The 18777-nt window shown below is 45.2% G+C and overlaps 1 protein-coding gene and 1 long non-coding RNA gene across 2 annotated transcripts; both read left to right on the top strand.

Annotated features, from left to right (window-relative positions):
• Positions 1-1186: 1186 nt before the first annotated feature.
• On the top strand, positions 1187-10237 carry LOC125984034 (rho-related GTP-binding protein RhoN). Its single transcript, XM_049745823.2, has 5 exons — positions 1187-1618; positions 1906-1993; positions 8052-8161; positions 9216-9350; positions 9495-10237. The coding sequence occupies exons 1-5, from the start codon at positions 1517-1519 to the stop codon at positions 9771-9773; spliced, it is 714 nt and encodes a 237-aa protein (XP_049601780.1). The 5' UTR covers positions 1187-1516; the 3' UTR covers positions 9774-10237.
• A 2899-nt stretch (positions 10238-13136) lies between these two features.
• Positions 13137-17904, top strand: LOC125983674 (uncharacterized). Its single transcript, XR_007486773.2, has 4 exons — positions 13137-13403; positions 14109-14204; positions 15251-15346; positions 16403-17904. It is a non-coding gene; the product is annotated as an uncharacterized lncRNA (long non-coding RNA).
• Positions 17905-18777: the final 873 nt, after the last annotated feature.

The following is an 18777-nucleotide window of genomic DNA, read 5'->3' as shown; positions in this document are numbered from 1 at the left end:
ACAAAGGCTGTGAGCTGAAAAGGAATCAGGATGATTGATTGATTGATTGATTGATTGGTGGTCTGTCAGAATCGGCTTTATTGGCCAAGTTTGTGCATGCCAAACAAGGAATTTGACTCCTGTTGATCTCCGCCTCTGTACAACATTTAAGTGTCAAGTCAGTCAAGCATCTCACGGTGCTTTTGCCTTCAAAAAGAGGGGAGAGAATCATGGTGACCGTCCTAATTTATTCTTGTGAGGGGATTTTGTAAATGTTAACTGAGTCTCCCACCGCTGCTGATCCTCTTATTGGTATTTTCTGGCAGTCTGGAAATTTGACGGTACTATGCTCCCTCCCACTGATCAAACGTGGTACTACGGCAGCCATTTTTAAAAATCGTTTATATCGCCAATCCGTTGAAATACATTGATCAAGCTGTCATAATTCGGTGAATGATATATTGATGATTCTGTGCAGCTGTGACTCTCACTGATGTGCGCTGTCAATTGACCAACGTAGTTCAATTATGGCCACAAGAGGGCAGTGTGGCTCTTCAAAAAGGATGCCAAACTTGCACAGTACGTGGTAGTTCTACTTTCCTGGGCTCATTCATTGATAGCTCGAAACCAATCATTCAGCTCCTAGCCTAACTAAAGGCAAGACGAGCTATAAACACACATAAAGCAGTCATCCCGAACCGCTCTGTTTAACGGCCCACTTCATAAAGCATACGCCACGTTTTATGGCTCCATTACTGGCAAGTGTTCAACATACATAATGTACGCATATTTCTGGCCCCGAGGGCTGCAAAGGAGGATTAGTCTTATAGATTTTGTTTCATTTTCTCAAACGAGGTCAGTGAGTCAATGTTGGCTCAGTTGGGATTATTATGATTATTTTTTTTTTAAACAAAACGCGATTTATTCCAATTGGCTGCCAGGAATGACGTTCATATTTTTAAACAGTATTTTCAATAGTCACAGTAATGATAATTTAAAGTTGAGGTTCTTCCGCAATGGAGGCTGATGAGGTCAAAATCAACATTCGAACCCTTCTCTTCCGCGTGCGCACCCGGTGGGAGTGGCCTTTCACCTCAAGAGAGCGCGCAACTCCGCCTGTGCGCGTGCACCTTTCCTTCCCTTCCCTTGCCTTCCCTTGCCTTCCCTTGCCTTCCCTTGCCTTGCCTTGCCTTGCCTTGCCTTGCCTTGCCTTGCCTTGCCTTGCCTTGCCTTGCCTTGCCTTGCCTTGCCTCGCCTCGCCTCGCCTCGCCTCGCCTCGCCTCGCCTTTCCTTTGCTTTGCTTTGCTTTGCTCTGCTCTGCATTTCTTTGCTTGCCTAATTGGTGGCCAGTCCGGCCACCGGGCACTTTAAGCGGCAAGTCTGTCAAGCGCACCAGAAGAGCAGCCTTAGCGCGCCGGCTGAGGTTGTGCCGGCCGGCCGGCCGGAGCGACGCGCTGTTCGGTGGATGTAGTCTTTGCTCTTTTGTTTGTTTGGTGTTGACGGATGTTGGCGAACACCGAGTGCACCTGTGACTGGCATGGAGAGTCAGGGCAGCCGCTGTAAGATTGTGGTGGTGGGCGACGCGCAGTGTGGCAAGACAGCGTTGCTGCACGTTTTCGCCAAAGACTGCTACCCGGAGGTGAGAGCCAAAGCTGCTTTCTACTTCGCCCTTTCTTATTTGATCAATCAATGACGACATCTTATCCGGACCTGATCGGACGCGCAACTAAGTAGTAAAGTAACGCTCGTTATCATTTTTAAAGGTTTTGGGTCCAGGGGGCACTTGTAGACGTGTGTGTGTGTGTGTGTGTGTGTGCGTGTCTAAAAAAAACAAAAAACTGGCAGTTTGATTGATTTGTGTTCAAGATAGAAATCGTAGTGGTTAATTTAGTCCCTGAAACAACTGTGATTTTTGTTTGTTTTCAGACATATGTGCCCACCGTGTTTGAGAACTACACAGCCAGCTTCGAGATCGACAAGCACCGCATTGAGCTGAACATGTGGGACACGTCAGGTGAGTGAGTGAGTGAGTGAGTGAGTGAGTGAGTGAGCAAGCGAGCGGCTTTTCTGGCATTTGCTGTCCGAAGCTGTTTATGATTTGATGCTTGTGGTCTTTGCCATGGTGCCAGCCTGCTGTCTCTTTGTTTGTTTTGCCCTCCTCTCACGTCTTCCCATGCTCCGGAGGCCAACTCGAGCTTATGTCCACATCAGTATCGTCTTCTGCGCTTCTTGGCCATCTGTCCCCTGACAATGGAATTCAAAGCAAAATGGCTGACTACCTGTATTTTTCACCAATGACTTTCACATTTCTGGCTAAAATGGCTTTGGTCAACTGGCCAGCGTTTAGTTTCAAAGCGCTTGACGGTTCATGGGAAGCCCAGATGCCCGGACGCGAGGGGGACCGTCCACTGTAAACATTCTCAACTCAAAGCTTTCTTGAGATCCTGAGACGTTGCCTCACGGTCGGCCCGGGAAAGAATGTTGCTGTTTTTGCATTGGCCCCTGAGACCAAATCTCCTTGAGCCTGCCTGCCACTCGGCAGCACCGCGTCCCCCCCGGGGGCCGTAACTTAACGTGGGAGGGGCTCCTTATCACTCTGGCTAATGACTCGGTGGGAATGTTGTGCTTCTGTGCGCCTTTAAAAGCCCAAAGCACCTTCGCTGCCGCCGCCCCTGGTCTTTAATCTTTGCCTCCACAAATATGTGGCCTGTCCACATAAGCAATCCACTTACTGATTCTTACTTTAAAAAGGAACTTTATCCCTGATAGCTTGATCGGGTGTCAAAATGTGACTCGGACGAAAAGTGTTTTTCTGGAACCTTTTTGATTTCCAACCATGTGTATTTGCACTCCTCTTCAAAAATCAATAGGCCACTTGCTTCGATATAGATCCCCAAACGTTTGAAGAGGATTGGATTCTTAATAGCAGACACCCCCGGGCTCCGGTTGTGATCACAAAGCCTTTAGCGATCGTCTGCTTTTCCTCCCTTTCGTGATCTCACGTGTCATTAAAGCGCACCCGTCATCGGCCATCGATTGGCTACGTAGCGTTAATTCCTCTTCTCAGATGAGGGCGGGCCAAGCGTTCAGAGGTATTTATGGAATGAACTTGCGAGCTATCTTGTGGCATTTTGGCGCTTTTGTGTGTGGACTCTGGTTGTTGAAACCCCCCCAACTTATTTATGGTTACTTTGAAAAGAAATTGTGCTTTGGAGGTATTCACTTGTGGTCACCCCCCTGGCCCTGACCTTCTCCGGTCCCGTAGGAAATAAGACACATTTTAGCACGTACGGCGCAGCGCGGTGCTCTCTCAACACGCGTAGCGACTGACAACGCTTTCACTTTCGAGCCGATGGCGCCGTGCGAAGGAATCCGTCAGTGATGCTAAACGGAGGTGCCTCCCTCCCGGCCAGCCGGCCCTGCTCAAGGAGAGTAATGATGGTACGCATGCACAGCGTCCATTTTCAAACTTTCCCCTTGCCCTTTGTTATCCATCCGCCTTCTCTCGTTGCATTAACGAGATTTCCCAGCTATCTGCTCCCGCCGTCACTCGGGTTTACTGCCCACTCGCTCCTGTTCCCGCCGCCCGTGCAAGTGCTTTTGAAGCGGCTAATTTAAGGTAAAACTTTCACATTCAATCCACATCAAAGCGTCTGTCAGTCACGGCAGGGATCCCGAATGCTTCGTTTCACTTGAACATTTTCAAATAGAAGCCCAATTTGTCTGGCACCCTTTTAGCTCTTGTGGATATGTGCCGTGCTTGTAATTGTTTGAATTGCATGTAAGAACGCAACCTACAGGACTGTCTGGAGGCTTTTCGAAAGATTCTTATGAAATTGTGCAGTTAGCGTTGTTTGCTTCGCTTAATGCTAACAAACGATGCAAAACACAATCAGAATGCTAACAGGTAGCGTCAGTAAATGCGCTTTTACAAGCGACAGATATTTCAAGTTCAAGTTCAAGTTTACTTTATTGTCAAAAATCCTATGTAACAGGGTTACCACAGAAGTTTGAAATTGCGTTTGACCAGTCTCCAATGTGCAGTTTAACTAAAAACATTTAAATAAGACATTGACATAAATCTCTTTCTTTCTCACACACACACACATACACACTACACACACAACACACACACACACACACACACAGCTAACTTACTCATACTGAATTTACAATTTCTTTCTCTGACATATTCATTCACAACATAAACACAGACAATGCACAGACAATATTTGAGCGCAAACACTGGAGCAACACTTTCGACAAATAATACGATGCACACGTAAGCAATAAACGATTACAAAACAATTCATTCGTGCAGACAGGAACAAACCCCCATTCATGGTCTCAGTGGTGTAGGCGTCACGCCATCCCAGCTCCCCCCCTTCACCCTCCACCTTTCATCCTTCAGCCTCACCTCGCTCACCCCGTGCCACAGCTGCCATCATTTATGGATGACGTTATTTATAAACGAGATCGGATAGACAGACGCTAGCTTCCCCCGCTCACCTGCCGCTTGTGTGGAAGTGACATTGCTCTGGGAATGTAGCATGGCAACCCCCGAGGGCATAGACGGATTGATAGCGCTGCGATGCGTTGAAAGCAGCCCTTTTAAGCGTCGGCACGCCCCCTCCCTCCTACACACCCGTGATAAAGTCATTTTAAGGGCAAATCAGAATCAAAGAAAGATTCCTTGATAGCCAACTAAGGCATCATTGCGTTCAGTCATGTCAATGTGCAAACATCTTCTAGCGGGGGTTTTGTTCTTTAGAGTGTAAATGATTCATGTTATTAATTTTAAATCCAATAATTTGACGATTGACATTGTAGGGCTGCGATATCTACCGAATTTATTGATGAATCGTTTTTCTTGGGGTAACACTGATTTTTAATTCACTCCCCCTCCCCCATAGCATCTTACGTAGTATGTTGAGGCTTTATCATATCGGATCTGAGTAGATCTACTCAGGTACTTGGGGTACTAACCCTAACTAACTCTAGTCGCCCAAATAAAAAGCCCCTGACTCCATTTAAGTATTTTTTTGTTGCTGCCTGCTGTTTCTTAGCTTTGATTTAACGACACTCTGCTGTTTCTCGGAGCTCAAGGAAATACACAAGTGGATGAAAACATGCTACCCGCACGCCTCAATAAACGCAAATAAATGCAGTGGTGGTGTTTTGTTTTTTTTCCTTCAATATCCCGCAGCGTGTCCAAGGCGTGGGTGTACCGCTCCAGATCAGCGTTGAAAAGATTAGGCTAAAGATCACCGCCGCCGTAAGATTTTTACGTTGGTACCAGTCTCGTAGCAACCTGCGTCTACGCTCCCTCCCTCCCGTCGCACAGTTCATGCGGCGAAAAAAGCCCAGGACGAGATGCGAGGCTTGCGTAACGAGGCTCGGTGGGCTTGAGAAGCTGCAGGCGAACGGACAAACTTCCATCTCGCCTCATGCCGGCCGGCGGGAGGTTAGCAGTCATGCTTGTGTGTGATGCGCCCCCCTACTTCTCCCCCCCCAATGTCAAGGCCTTTCTGCAGCCGAATGTTGTTTAAAGACAGGTTTTATCCCGAGTTGAACACTTTGATGGGTAGCTTGGAGCAGCGGCAGGTTAATGGCAACTTAACCCAATGTCGCCAGCAGTGTGTGACCACTATGGCAGACAACTCAGCTTTTTGAATTGTTTTCATTTCTCTTTCTGCCGCCCATGTCACTCACTGGGCCAGGCCATTTAAAGCCACACACACTCAGTGGACCAAAATGCCACCGATACGCACCTCCCATATTGCGTTAATCATGCAAAATGATGCAGCTACTTAATAGGATGATTAGTCGAATTTGCGATTCTAAAAATAGTCATTAGCCACTCATCTTAGGACTACTTCACATTCTTTATTCCTTTATTCCAGTAATGAAAAGTCTGCTTGCCAATCCCTTTCAAATCTTCTTCTCTCTTACTATTTAATGGCTGCTAATCACTTATAAGTTCTTGGCCTCCAACAGCCTTCACTTCCCCTCAAAGAAGATGCCCGGCCGGCCGGGGGTCGCTACCATACTCCGCCTCCCAAGGGTCAAAGCAGCCGCAGGAGCAGCGCGGGCCAACGCTAACCCAGCCACGTATTTTGTCTGTCCTTGCCTTGTTCCCATTTCACCCGATGTTTATTTTTCTTGACCTGGTTCCTCCAGATTTACTTAACCTTTTGTCCGTCAACAACGGCGAAGCGCTGGCACTTCTTTATTCGATCTGTCCGGCCGTAACCAGCGGTCTGGGCTTGACCCCGACAACCGTCTTTTTCTTTTATCTTCTGGCAGCAGGCTGCTGTGAGGTGATAAGCTGATGTTTTTTTTTCTTTTTTTTTTTTCCTCTCTTAACAAGCTTGCCTCACAGCCTCAATGCCTCTTCCCCTTTCAAAACCACTTTGATATCTTGAAAGATGCACTTGCATGCTTTGTAGAAAATGTGGACAGAGTTGTTGAATACAATATTATGCTGCTTGATCTGGCACTTTTTCTTGTTGAATCATCAACAACAGCAGCTCTGGAAAATTCGATTTCCACTTTGTTTTTTTTTTAAACACAAACGTTTTTTAAACTACATTTTTTTTCTTTTATTAACTTAGTATTATATTATTTATTATATTACTATGTACTTTTTTATTTACTTCTTTATTTTCTTCCCAAAAGATCCGGTGATTGGCTTTTATTTGTTCCAGCCCGCCATGCGCTCCCCCCCCCCCCCCCCCCCCCTCTCCCCGTCTGACATTGCCAGAAGTGCTGAGGCGGCTCCCGGGTCACCCATAGGGGAAATAGCGTGCGTGGTTTTCCTCGCCGAGACAAAGCCCCTTCGTGACCGTGACTTGCCAATCATTTTGATGTCTAAGGCTGACGCATCCATCCCGACGGCCTCGTTAACAGCCTCTGAATTTAAACATTTAAACAGCTTTCTAAAGCTGCCGCCTGCTTCATTTGCATGATTTTGCCTAATTCCCTGCTTGCTTTGTCATCATTGCTTTGCCGCCTCGCCTCCTTCACATGCAGACCGACGTCGACGATGTCCTTTCCTGGTCTTACTGAACGGCAACAAACGTTGGAAACGATCTCTGTTTGACGCAGTCGCATCGTTCCAAGCAAGTCTGTGCTACACAAAGGATGCGTTGTTATTCTCAACATATTTAGTTAGGTTTTTAATTGCTGCTGAAAAGCAGCGTTTCCCGACGCGCGACAAACTCATCTCCGCTAGCCCTGAGGCGGAAAAGCGTCCGTGTTTAACGTGCAGCCTGCGAGCGCGTTCCAGGCTGTTTGCTGCATCGTTCTCTGCGGGGAGCCATAGCGGGTCATCCTCGGGGGGAATTCGCCGCTCCCAATGACGTCGCCGCATGTTCGCCATTGTCGTCGTCGTCGTCGTCTTCTATCGCTAACAAAAGAGAGCACAGGGATGCTAAAAACAGGCTCATCTTTGTGCACCTGCGACTGAGGTATGGTTTAACGAGTCCAATAGTGAGCAGCGGGCGTGTGCTGTGCTCTCACAATATTAATGCCGTTGCTGTCCAAAAAGCAAGAGTCTGCATCGCCACCAGGTTCCTTCACCGGACCGGCTTCTTGGAGCGAGGCAGGCACTTGACACATCCAAGAGAGAGCAGGGGAGGTGAAAGAATTCGTAGTTGCCAAATACTACGTTGAGGAAGGACAAGTCGTACTTCGGTAAAGCACCAATTCTACTCCTGTGCAAAAGTATTATCTATCTAGTGCTTGTAATTGACAAAACCCGGCTTCCGACTTGATGGAGGTGCCAGAATGACCGCAAGTGGGAGACAAGTGTCGGCACTTCTGAGAAGTAGGCAGGATTTCGAGGCGGTTTGAGCAATGCCTCGAAAGGCTTCGACCCTTCAGTTTGGCCTTTGTGCTGCCGCTGCCACCGCCGCTGCCACCGCCGCTGCCACCGTCGCTGCTCTTGAGATGATGGGCAACAAAAGCTGGGCGGCTTCACTTTGAGAAACCACTCGTCATTCCTACTTTGACTAGAGGAGCCCGCCCTCGTACCTCTTTCTCACCATCCGTGACTTTTTGTATGTCCGCAGGCTCGTCCTATTACGACAACGTGAGGCCGCTGGCGTACCCCGACTCCGACGCCGTCCTCGTATGCTTCGACATCAGCCGTCCCGAGACTCTGGACAGCGTCATTAAAAAGGTCAGCGAGCGGCTTGTTTTCTCAAATCGAATCTCCAAACGTCTGGCGCAGTGACGAATTGAAGCCTCGCCACTCGTTTTTTTTTTTTTTTTATCTCATCACTTGACCTTCAATCATGTCTTGAGAATGAAAGAGGAGAGGCTGCGCACACACTTAATAAGCCTGGAAAAAAGGGGCGGGGCAGAAGGATGCTATGAGCTTCCATTTCGTGGGCCTTCTCCGTGCAGACTTGTTAGATAAAAACCAGGACATCCTCAAATATCTGGACAAGCCTCAGTGGAGCCTCTCAACAAGGCCAAAGAGATTCACAGCCAAGCTTTCCCATGAATCCCCTCTACACAAGGGGAGGGAGGGGTAAAGGGGGTTGCCGTGACCCTTGATCTTTCGCCGTCGCCCTGTTAATCTCATTTCAGGGGCGCTTTCAAAACCTGTTGCGACAAGGGCCGTCCCAATTGAAACTTTTGACTTGCGTTGACAAGCGAGGCCGCAGCAGAGGAGCAAGGGTTAAACAATCAAAGCCTTTGATTGGTGCTTGTTTTCAGGGACGGGGCGCGGCTTGAGAGCTCAGAGGTTTTTTTAGGATCACAAAGACTGCCGATGGTCAGACGGCATGCAAAATATTCCAGGCTGACCTGTGTCCTTGAACATTTGTGTGGCACACATTGAGATAGCTGTTATAGTTGAGCTGCATGAGACACATTGTGGACAGACTCACACACATGCTGATCACAATTTTTTTTTTTTGTGGTTTGAGGAAAATATTGATGGATTGACTGCCGTTTTGATCAAATTGCCAATTACTTATCTGACGGATGGCATTTGCATTTAAGCTAATTTACTCTTCCTGTGCACTCGGATGACGCGCAAACCTCTGTCGAGGACAGATGTGCTACCAAACGGAACAGGCTTCTCTTTTCTGGCTCGCTTTAATGCATAATACTACCAGATAGTCTGAGATACAGAAATATTTTGTCTTACACTATTTGTGGTTCTCTATTCACCATTGGTTTTTTTTGGTTGTCTTTTCGGTCTTTGTTGTTGTTTTCGTCCTCAGTGGCAGGGGGAGACACAGGAGTTTTGTCCAAAGGCCAAAGTGGTGTTGGTGGGCTGCAAGCTGGACATGAGGACGGACGTCAACACGCTGAGGGAACTCTCCAAACAGCGCCTCATCCCGGTCACGCACGAGCAGGTAACAATCATGTTTCCTGCTTGCTTTGGACTACCTTTGTAACCTCGCCCCCTAGTGGTTTGTCACAGGCGCGCAGGTTACCGGACACAAAAGGCAAATGGGACGTCGTGGTTCACGTCCACCTTTTGTTTTGTCTGCTCGCAGGGCAGCGCCATCGCCCGGCAGATGGGTGCCACGGCCTACGCCGAGTGCACGTCCAAAGTATCGGAGAACAGCGTGCGGGACGTGTTCCACGTCACTACGCTGGCGTCGGTGCGCCGGCCGCACAAGCCACCGCAGCTCAAGCACAGCGCCTGCCGCCGGGGGCTCAAGCGCGCGTCGCAGCTGCCCCTCCTGCCGCCACCGCTGCCCGGCCGGACTGAGCCCGCGGACCAAGCGCCCGCCCTGAGGAAGGACCGGGCCAAGAGCTGCGTGCTCATGTAGAACCCTTATGTGTACAGAAATGTATCCCAGAGGACGCCTATTTATTATTTTGGTTGCACTGCAGGAGATGAAGTAATGAAATTGCACTGTGACAATTTTGCTTATTTTTGATGTCATTTTGTGTTGAAAATCAGGCCTTAATGAACAAACGACACACGGGGAGGCTGCCATCCGTGGCCCAAGTTTGGCGAGCGAAGCGGACGAGCATGTCCGGGACCATGATGATGATGATGATGATGACTAGAAAAAACAAACGTGCACGGATTGGAGCCATGAGGCAAGTGGGTGGTTTGCGTCTGAGCCGTGCACACGCACGTTGCTACCGCAAGTGCTTTGAATTGAGAAAATCTACGCATATGCTTAGGTTTGCAACGCTAACATTGTCTTTCGGGTTATTTTGTGCTACTCTTCTTCACTCGCGTTGCAAAATAAAGCGCCAGCTTGACTGCAGATGGCCAATTTAATTGCTGGCTGCTCTCGACTTTATTAGTGCGCCACATATGCGGATGATGTCATTAACGCTAAAAGCACAGACAAATGAATCACTGGAAATGAAATGTGCATTCCTATACTGCTCTTCTAATCTGCAAATAATTGAGCGTGGCAGTAGGTCTTGAATTTTTTTATACCAGGTGTCACTTCAAAAATACTTATCCCTCTAAGTACCACCGTCATGACCAAGTAGTTTTTTTAAAGAACATTCAAGGGAAAAAAAAAAAAAAAATCACACAGCAGCGGGTGTTTCCTTTCGCAGTGCATTAAATGTAACGACCGTTCCCTTGTTGGCACTTCTCAGCGTTTATTGCATTAGATTCCTTTGACTGCCTCCACTGTATGGATAAATCAACCGACGCTCTTTTTTTTGGAAGCGCTTCTAATTTCAATATATGAGAGATAGACTTGATGCAGGACATTGCTTTGTTGATTTTGAGAGAGGTTAATTGCGAGTATTCCCGATGCCAGTGTTTTTCCAGGTAGAAGCGAGCGCAAACACGCACGTCCGCATTTTTCGAGAAGCGACGGCGCGTTTTGCCAGTTATACTGACTTTCCCACATGTCTAAAGTGGGGGCGTGAGAGCGATAGCCGACATTTGATTTAGTATTAGAACGTAGCCTTAGTCGAATAAAAAGCTAACTAAGCGCACAATGTCAGCATGTTGCATGAACAACAGCATGGTATAATTTTACCGGTTAACCTGTGAGCATTCTGCAGGGGGTCCGCATCGCTTTATGATTTGTTTTTTAATGCAATTTAACCACAACTACCTTTTTAGGAGTTCAAACTAACGACTTGACGTAACGTGACTTGTTGTAGCTCATAAGAACAATGCATAATTTCTGTAATTGCTACTTGTCGACAACTAAGCCAATGATGTGGCTTCGCCACTCACGCGTGCTGTTATCGTGTATTGCGCCACTTGATGATTACGGTCGTGTTCTCCGGTCGGATGGATACCAGTCTCTGCGGAGGAGGAGATCATAAAAGTGTAATAAAAGTGCGCTCTGCTCTCTTGTGCTTTGTCAGCTTGACTAATAGGATGCAGGATTTCCCACTTGGTCTTCCTGCACTCTTAAGCAAACGGCTGCACGGAGAAATCGCGCGCACGTACGCAGACTGTGTGAACGTGATTTCTCTTCCCCACGTTTCCATCTCGGCTTCTGAATGAGTCATTGACGTCATGGTAACGGTGGCGAGCGGCGACTGTGCTTCAGAATGCTAATGTGGTCACTGAGAGCTGCTGTCACTTACCTGCCACCACGATGAAAGAGGGGCCAGACCGAAAGGATAGGGGCCTAGCGGTTAGCACTCTCGACTCGGGAGTTCTGAAGTTTGGTATTGGAACCTCAGCTCCGGGGGCCTTGAACGAGGGAAAGAGCCCACCCAAAATAGATGAACGTACATTCAGGAGAGGAAGAAAGCAAATCTCATTCTCGCAACAGAGCAAGTGCACCTGGTGTCTTCTCTGTATCCGGTGCCGGGGTGACATCCAAATAAATCCGTGCGGGCCTCCGGTCGGGGCAGCGCCCATGCTCGGGCTCTGGCGCCCTGTCTCCGCTTTGTCTTTTGCAGGCACACGCACACACACATGCTCATTTGTCGAATGTCTGACATTGCCAATTTCCACCGCCTGGCTCCATCCATCCATCCATCCATCCATCCATCCATCCATCCATCCATCCATCCATCCATCCATCCATCCATCCATCCATCCATCCATCCATCCATCCATCCATCCATCCATCCATCCATCCATCCATCCATCCATCCATCCATCCATCCCAGGAGACCTGGGAAAGCCAGTAAAGAAAGACAGGCGAAATGTTGCATCCTAGAAATATAATAGAAGAGGTCGACTTTCTTTTTTTGATTGATTTATTAATTTTTGTTTGACAGGTACAGTGCAAGGTATGTGAAGCGTCTTGCCCAAGGACATAACGACAGCAGGCTTTGCGAGTGTGAGGCTAAACAAAACATTCCAAGTCATTCAATGTTACCTGATGAGTCAATTGAGAACAATGTCTCATTTACAATGATGACTCACAGAGATGACAACACGTGACTCGGACAGAGCTGGGTTTGAATCGAACCGGCCATATACCATCCCAAACTGCTGCCTGTCATTAGTTTCCTTTCTGATGGCACTGCTTGTGCATTTCAATGTAAATGTTCTGCTCTCAGCCGCCGAGGATGCTTTCATCCTGCTGAATAAAATCATGACTTGGCAGTGAAAAGTAGAAATTCTGACTGTAAAATTATTTTAATACTTGAACATTTTACAGTATAAATAGTAAATTTCATCATGACAGTATTAACACTAAGCTAGGTGAGAACCTCAATGCCATTTTCCACCCTCAATGCCATTTTTCACGATGGATTTGGCACTTACTCGTGCCAAAGTGTGAAACACCGCCACCCAGAGGGCAAAAAGCGATATTGCGGTCCTCAAAGGTGAACGACAGCAGTTCTCCCGCCCTTCCAGCAAGTCCCAGCGAGCCGAAAAATCGAGAACCTCACCAGCACTGCTGAGTGACCTCCGATGCCTCACACGTCTGCCTAAAAAAACACCCAACCCGCTGGACTCCCACTCGTTCCCAAGCAGAGAGAACTCATTACGGGTGAGGATTACATCGATCACTGTGAGGCGGAGATGCCCAGTGGAGTGAGTGCATGCCTGCCTGGCCCAGGCAATTTGTGCCAACAATGGAGCTCATCTCACACGCACGCACGCACGCACGCACGCACGCACGCACGCACGCACGCACACTCTCACTTAAGGTCCTTGAAAAGCGAGTGAGTGTGGCGGGGGGGCGTCCTCGAACTCGGCGTCTGCTGCCAGCCACAAACGCCGAATTTCGACGATTCTTCCTGGTCAACGGTTATAAATGATTGTGTTGATTTAAAAAGAAAAACTATATTTAACTCTACTTTTAACTTTGCCGTTTTAGATAAGCGGGTATTACGTCGCAGTCATGTGCCGCGGAAATGACGTCAGTAGGCGGGAAATTCAAATCTGTGGGCGGGGCTTTCAACAATGGTAGCGAACGAGACACAGTGGATAGTAACACGACGACTAACAAGAGAAATATTTTTATTTTCTGCTTGCAACTGGACCGTCTAGAGCGTACACGGTAAATACAACTCATTGTGTTTAAAAAGACTTACTTTTGTGTAGTTTGACTAAAGTTGTCGATGTAGCTAGCGTTCACTGTGCATAGCTAAACCTAGCTGAAACGGTCGCGAGCGAGACAGTGGATACAAGCACGACGATTAACAACAGAAATATCTTTATTTTCTGCTTGCAACTGGACCATCTAGAGCGTACACGGTAAATACAACTCATTGTTTTTAAAAAGAAGTACTTTTGTAGCCCCGTAAAGCGAGTGAGTGTGCCGGGTTATTTTGTAAATTATTGCGTTGGTTAAAAAATAAAACTTTATTTAACTCTACTTTTAACTTTGCCGTTTTAGATAAGCGGGTATTACGTCGCAGTAATGTGCCGTCGAAATTACGTCAATAGGGGAAACTCCCGCCAAGATTCAAATCGTGGGCGCGAAATGGCCGTAAGCGCGACAGCGGATTCAAACACGACGAATATCAACAGAAATATCTTTATTTTCTGCTTGAAACTGGGCCGTCTAGAGCGTACACGGTAAATACAACTCATTGTGGTTAAAGAGATTTACTTTAGTGTAGTTTGACTAAAGTTGTCGATGTAGCTAGTGTTCACTGTGTAATAGCTATGTGTAACTAACCCGAGCTGAAACGTAGTCGCGTTGCCTTGTATCTTTGAATTTCTTGAGGGTAAATGTTAATGTTTAATTTCATTCCTTTAGGTTACATGGTGTTTGTTGGCTGTATGTTTTCCACTGTAAGAAGAATGAATATACACATCAGTTGGAGGCTCGCATCATTGACCAGGCGCTACAATGGTGAGTAGCCCTTTCTTCCTCCATTTATGTTAAACACCTCCTATTTTATGTCTAACAGTAATTGATTTAACACATCACCATAAGTAAATTGTGTGTGGGCACTCTCAATTTAACATGTGTGATTATACTGCCTAATCTGTCACTGAGTATATTGTTGCAAAGTAATATAAGAAATGATCCAAAGTTGTAATTCAGAATAGTTTTCAAAAGACGACCATTAGAATTATATACAAATCTGATTACCCTGAACATAACAAGTAATTTCTTAAATCACAAATTCTATTCAAAGATTTGGTCAGACTGCTCAAATGATGCCTAACAGTATTTCATGTAACACATAACCATAAGTAAATTGAGTGTGGGCACTCTCTAGTTAACATATGTGATTATACTGCCTAATCTCTTACCGAGTATGTTGTTGCAAAGTAATATAAGAAAAGATCCAAAGTAGTAATCCAGTGTTTAATATGTTCTATCAGGGCTGAAGTCAAAATTTGGCACCATCATGTGGTGAAATTTGGAGTTGCATCACGTCCAATTTTGCCTGGGAACAAACAGATTAAATAAATCTTAGTCTTAAATAAGCCACTCCTTCTCAAACAAGTAAACTCTGCCCATTTTGCGCAGTAGATGTTCTGTTAATACCTAGTATTTAAACAAAGTCATAATTTAAATTACTTTCAACATTCACTCATCCATTAAACCACCGTCATTCCACTCGCTCTTATTTTCAACTCCTATCAATGTAACTAAGCGTTTAATACGTCCTATCAGGTCTCAAGTCAAGATTTGGCACCGTACTTTTTTGAAATTTGCAATTGCAGCAAATCCAATTTTGCCAGGGAAGAAAAATAGTCTTACATGTTCCCATTAAATAAATGAAATAAGTCTTGCTTGTTTCCACTCCTTTTGAAAAAAGTAGTTTAAAACGAGGGCCCTTCCCTCAACCTTTAACCCTAACGAGCCCTAACCCCGCACGTCACATTGTGTTGTATCTGCGAATGTTGCTTGAGGCCAAATGTTAAAGTTTTCTTTCATTCCTTTAGGTTCCTCGGTGTTGGTCGGCTGTACGTTTTCCACCGTCAGAAGAATGAATATACAAATCAGTTGGAGGCTCGCATCATTGACCAGTCGCCACAATGGTGAGTACCCATTTCTTCCTCCATTTATGTTAAACACCTCCTATTTCATGTTTAACAGTAGTTGATTTAACACATAACCATAAGTAAATTGAGTGTGGGCACTCTCAAGTTAACATATGCGATTATACTGCCTAATCTGTCACCGTGTATATTGTTGCAAAGTAATATGAGAAAAGATCCAAAGTTGTAATTCAGAATAGTTTTCAAAAGACGGCCATTACAATTATATACAAATCTGATTACCCTGAACATAATAAGCTATTTGTTAAATCACAAATTCTTCAATTCAAAGATTTGGTACATTATCAGACTGCTCAAATGATGCCTAACAGTAATTAATGTTACACATAACCATAAGTAAATTGAGTGTGGGCACTCTTAAGTTAACATATGTGATTATACTGCCTAATCTCTTACCGAGTATGTTGTTGCAAAGTAATATAAGAAAAGATCCAAAGTAGTAATCCAGTGTTTAATATGTCCTATCAGGGCTCAAGTCAAAATTTGGCACCATCATGTGGTGAATTTTGGAATTGCATCACATCCAGTTTTGCCTGGGAACAAACAGATTAAATAAGTCGTAGTCTTAAATAAGCCACCCCTTCTCAAACAAGTAAACTCTGCCCATTTTGCGCAGTAGATGTTCTGTTAATACCTAGTATTTAAACAAAGTCATAATTTAAATTACTTTCAACATTCATTCATCCTTTCAACCACGGCTAGTCCACTCGCTTTTATTACCAACTCCTATCAATGTAACTAAGCGTTTAATACGTCCTATCAGGTCTCAAGTCAAGATTTGGCACCGTACTTTTTTGAAATTTGCAATTGCAGCAAATCCAATTTTGCCAGGGAAGAAAAATAGTCTTACATGTTCCAATTAAATAAATTAACTAAGTCTTGCTTGTTCCCACTCCTTTTGAAAAAAGTAGTTTAAAACGAGGGCCCCTCCCTCAACCTTTAACCCGAACGAGCCCCAAGCCCGCACGTCACATTGTGTTGTATCTGCGAATGTTGCTTGAGGCCAAATGTTAAAGTTTTCTTTCATTCCTTTAGGTTCTACGGTGTTGGTCGGCTGTACGTTTTCCACTGTAAGAAGGATAAAAGTCCAACGGTTGGATGTTGGCGAAGACGTCTCCGGTGAGTCCTTCCTTCCTTTTTAGTCATTGGAAGTCACAGACAACAATAGATAAAGTAACACAATGTTAGAGGTAACTACATTTGTCTTAAATTGGATAGATTACTTCTTCCCACACCATTTCAAACAAGTAAACTGGCCATTTTGTGTGTTTATACCTAGTACTTATACAGTCATAATTTAAATGAACAAATAAGATTCATTCACTCACCCACTCACTCATTCATTCAGAAGATCCAAAGTTGTGTGTGCTGTGTAATTGAGAATAGATCTCATGTTACTCCACTTGCTCATATGACCAACTTCTATCAAATTAGCTATTAATACGTCCCATCAGGTCTCAAGTCAATATTTGGAACCGTAATTTGTCGAAATTTGCAATTGCAGCAAATCCAATTTTGCCTGGGAACAAAAATATATTAAACTAAATAATTCTTCTTCCCATTTAAATAAATGAAATAAGTCTTTTCTTCCTAGTCCTTTTTAAACAAGTAAACTGGCCATTTTTTGCAGTCGTGTTTATGTTCATACTTAATATTTATCCAAAATCATAATTGAAATGACTTCATTCATTCATTTTTGAAATTTGGAATTCCACCATATCCATTTTTCCCATTAAATAAATAAGTTTTACTTTTTCCGTTTAAATAAATGAAATAAGTCTTACTTCCCACTCTTTTTCAAACAAGTAAACTGCCCATTTTGTGTAGTATATTTTCTGTTTATACCTGGTATTTATACAAAATCATAATTAAAATGATTTAACTAACAATTAAGTTAATGAACTTATTCAAAAGAGTCTTTAATATGTCCTATTAAGTATAATATTAAGATTTGTCACCATCCTTAGGTATAATTTGGATTTGCAGCAAATCAAATAGACAAACGCATTGGCCAAGTTATTTTAAAAGAGCATGTGGGGTGATGTGATGTCTTTTTTGGGATGATGTTTTGCATTTGTGATGTCATACTCTGTTTTTTGTGATGTCATATTTTTGGTTCGTTAGGCTAGGTGCTAGAGGCTAGGTGCTAGAGGCTAGGTGCTAGAGGCTAGGTGCTAGAGGCTAGGTGCTAGAGGCTAGGTGCTAGAGGCTAAGGTCTAGGTGCTAAGGTCTAGGTGCTAAGGTCTAGGTGCTAAGGTCTAGGTGCTAGAGGCTAGAGGTTAGGTGCTAGAAGCTAGGTGCTAGAGGCTAGAGGTTAGGTGCTAGAAGCTAGGTGCTAGTGGCTAATGTGGTTAGGTGCTAAGGTCTAATGTGGTTTGGTGCTAAGGTCTAATGTGGTTTGGTGCTAAGGTCTAATGTGGTTTGGTGCTAAGGTTTAATGTGGTTTGGTGCTAAGGTCTAATGTGGTTTGGTGCTAAGGTCTAATGTGGTTTGGTGCTAAGGTCTAATGTGGTTTGGTGCTAAGGTCTAACGTGGTTTGGTGCTAAGGTCTAATGTGGTTTGGTGCTAAGGTCTAATGTGGTTTGGTGCTAAGGTCTAATGTGGTTAGGTGCTAAGGTCTAATGTGGTTAGGTGCTAAGGTCTAATGTGGTTTGGTGCTAAGGTCTAATGTGGTTTGGTGCTAAGGTCTAATGTGGTTAGGTGCTAAGGTCTAATGTGGTTAGGTGCTAAGGTCTAATGTGGTTTGGTGCTAAGGTCTAATTGTGCTAGGTGCTCATGGTCTAATGGGCTAGGTGCTCATGGTCTAATGTGCTATGTGCTCATGGCCTAATGTGCTATGTGCTCATGGCCTAATGTGCTATGTGCTCATGGCCTAATGTGCTATGTGCTCATGGCCTAATGTGCTATGTGCTCATGGCCTAATGTGCTATGTGCTCATGGCCTAATGTGCTATTTGCTCATGGCCTAATGTGCTATGTGCTCATGGTCTAATGTGCTATGTGCTCATGGTCTAATGTGCTATGTGCTCATGGTCTAATGTGCTATGTGCTCATGGTCTAATGTGCTATGTGCTCATGGTCTAATGTGCTATGTGCTCATGGTCTAATGTGCTATGTGCTCATGGTCTAATGTGCTATGTGCTCATGGTCTAATGTGCTATGTGCTCATGGTCTAATGTGCTATGTGCTCATGGTCTAATGTGCTATGTGCTCATGGTCTAATGTGCTATGTGCTCATGGTCTAATGTGCTGTGTGCTCATGGTCTAATGTGCTGTGTGCTCATGGTCTAATGTGCTGTGTGCTCATGGTCTAATGTGCTGTGTGCTCATGGTCTAATGTGCTGTGTGCTCATGGCCTAATGTGCTGTGTGCTCATGGCCTAATGTGCTGTGTGCTCATGGCCTAATGTGC

Source organism: Syngnathus scovelli, chromosome 16 (assembly GCF_024217435.2).
Source record: "Syngnathus scovelli strain Florida chromosome 16, RoL_Ssco_1.2, whole genome shotgun sequence".
Classification (NCBI taxonomy): domain Eukaryota; kingdom Metazoa; phylum Chordata; class Actinopteri; order Syngnathiformes; family Syngnathidae; genus Syngnathus; species Syngnathus scovelli.
The sequence above is the reverse complement of the archived record's forward strand: the minus strand, read 5'-3'. Positions and strand labels throughout refer to the sequence as shown.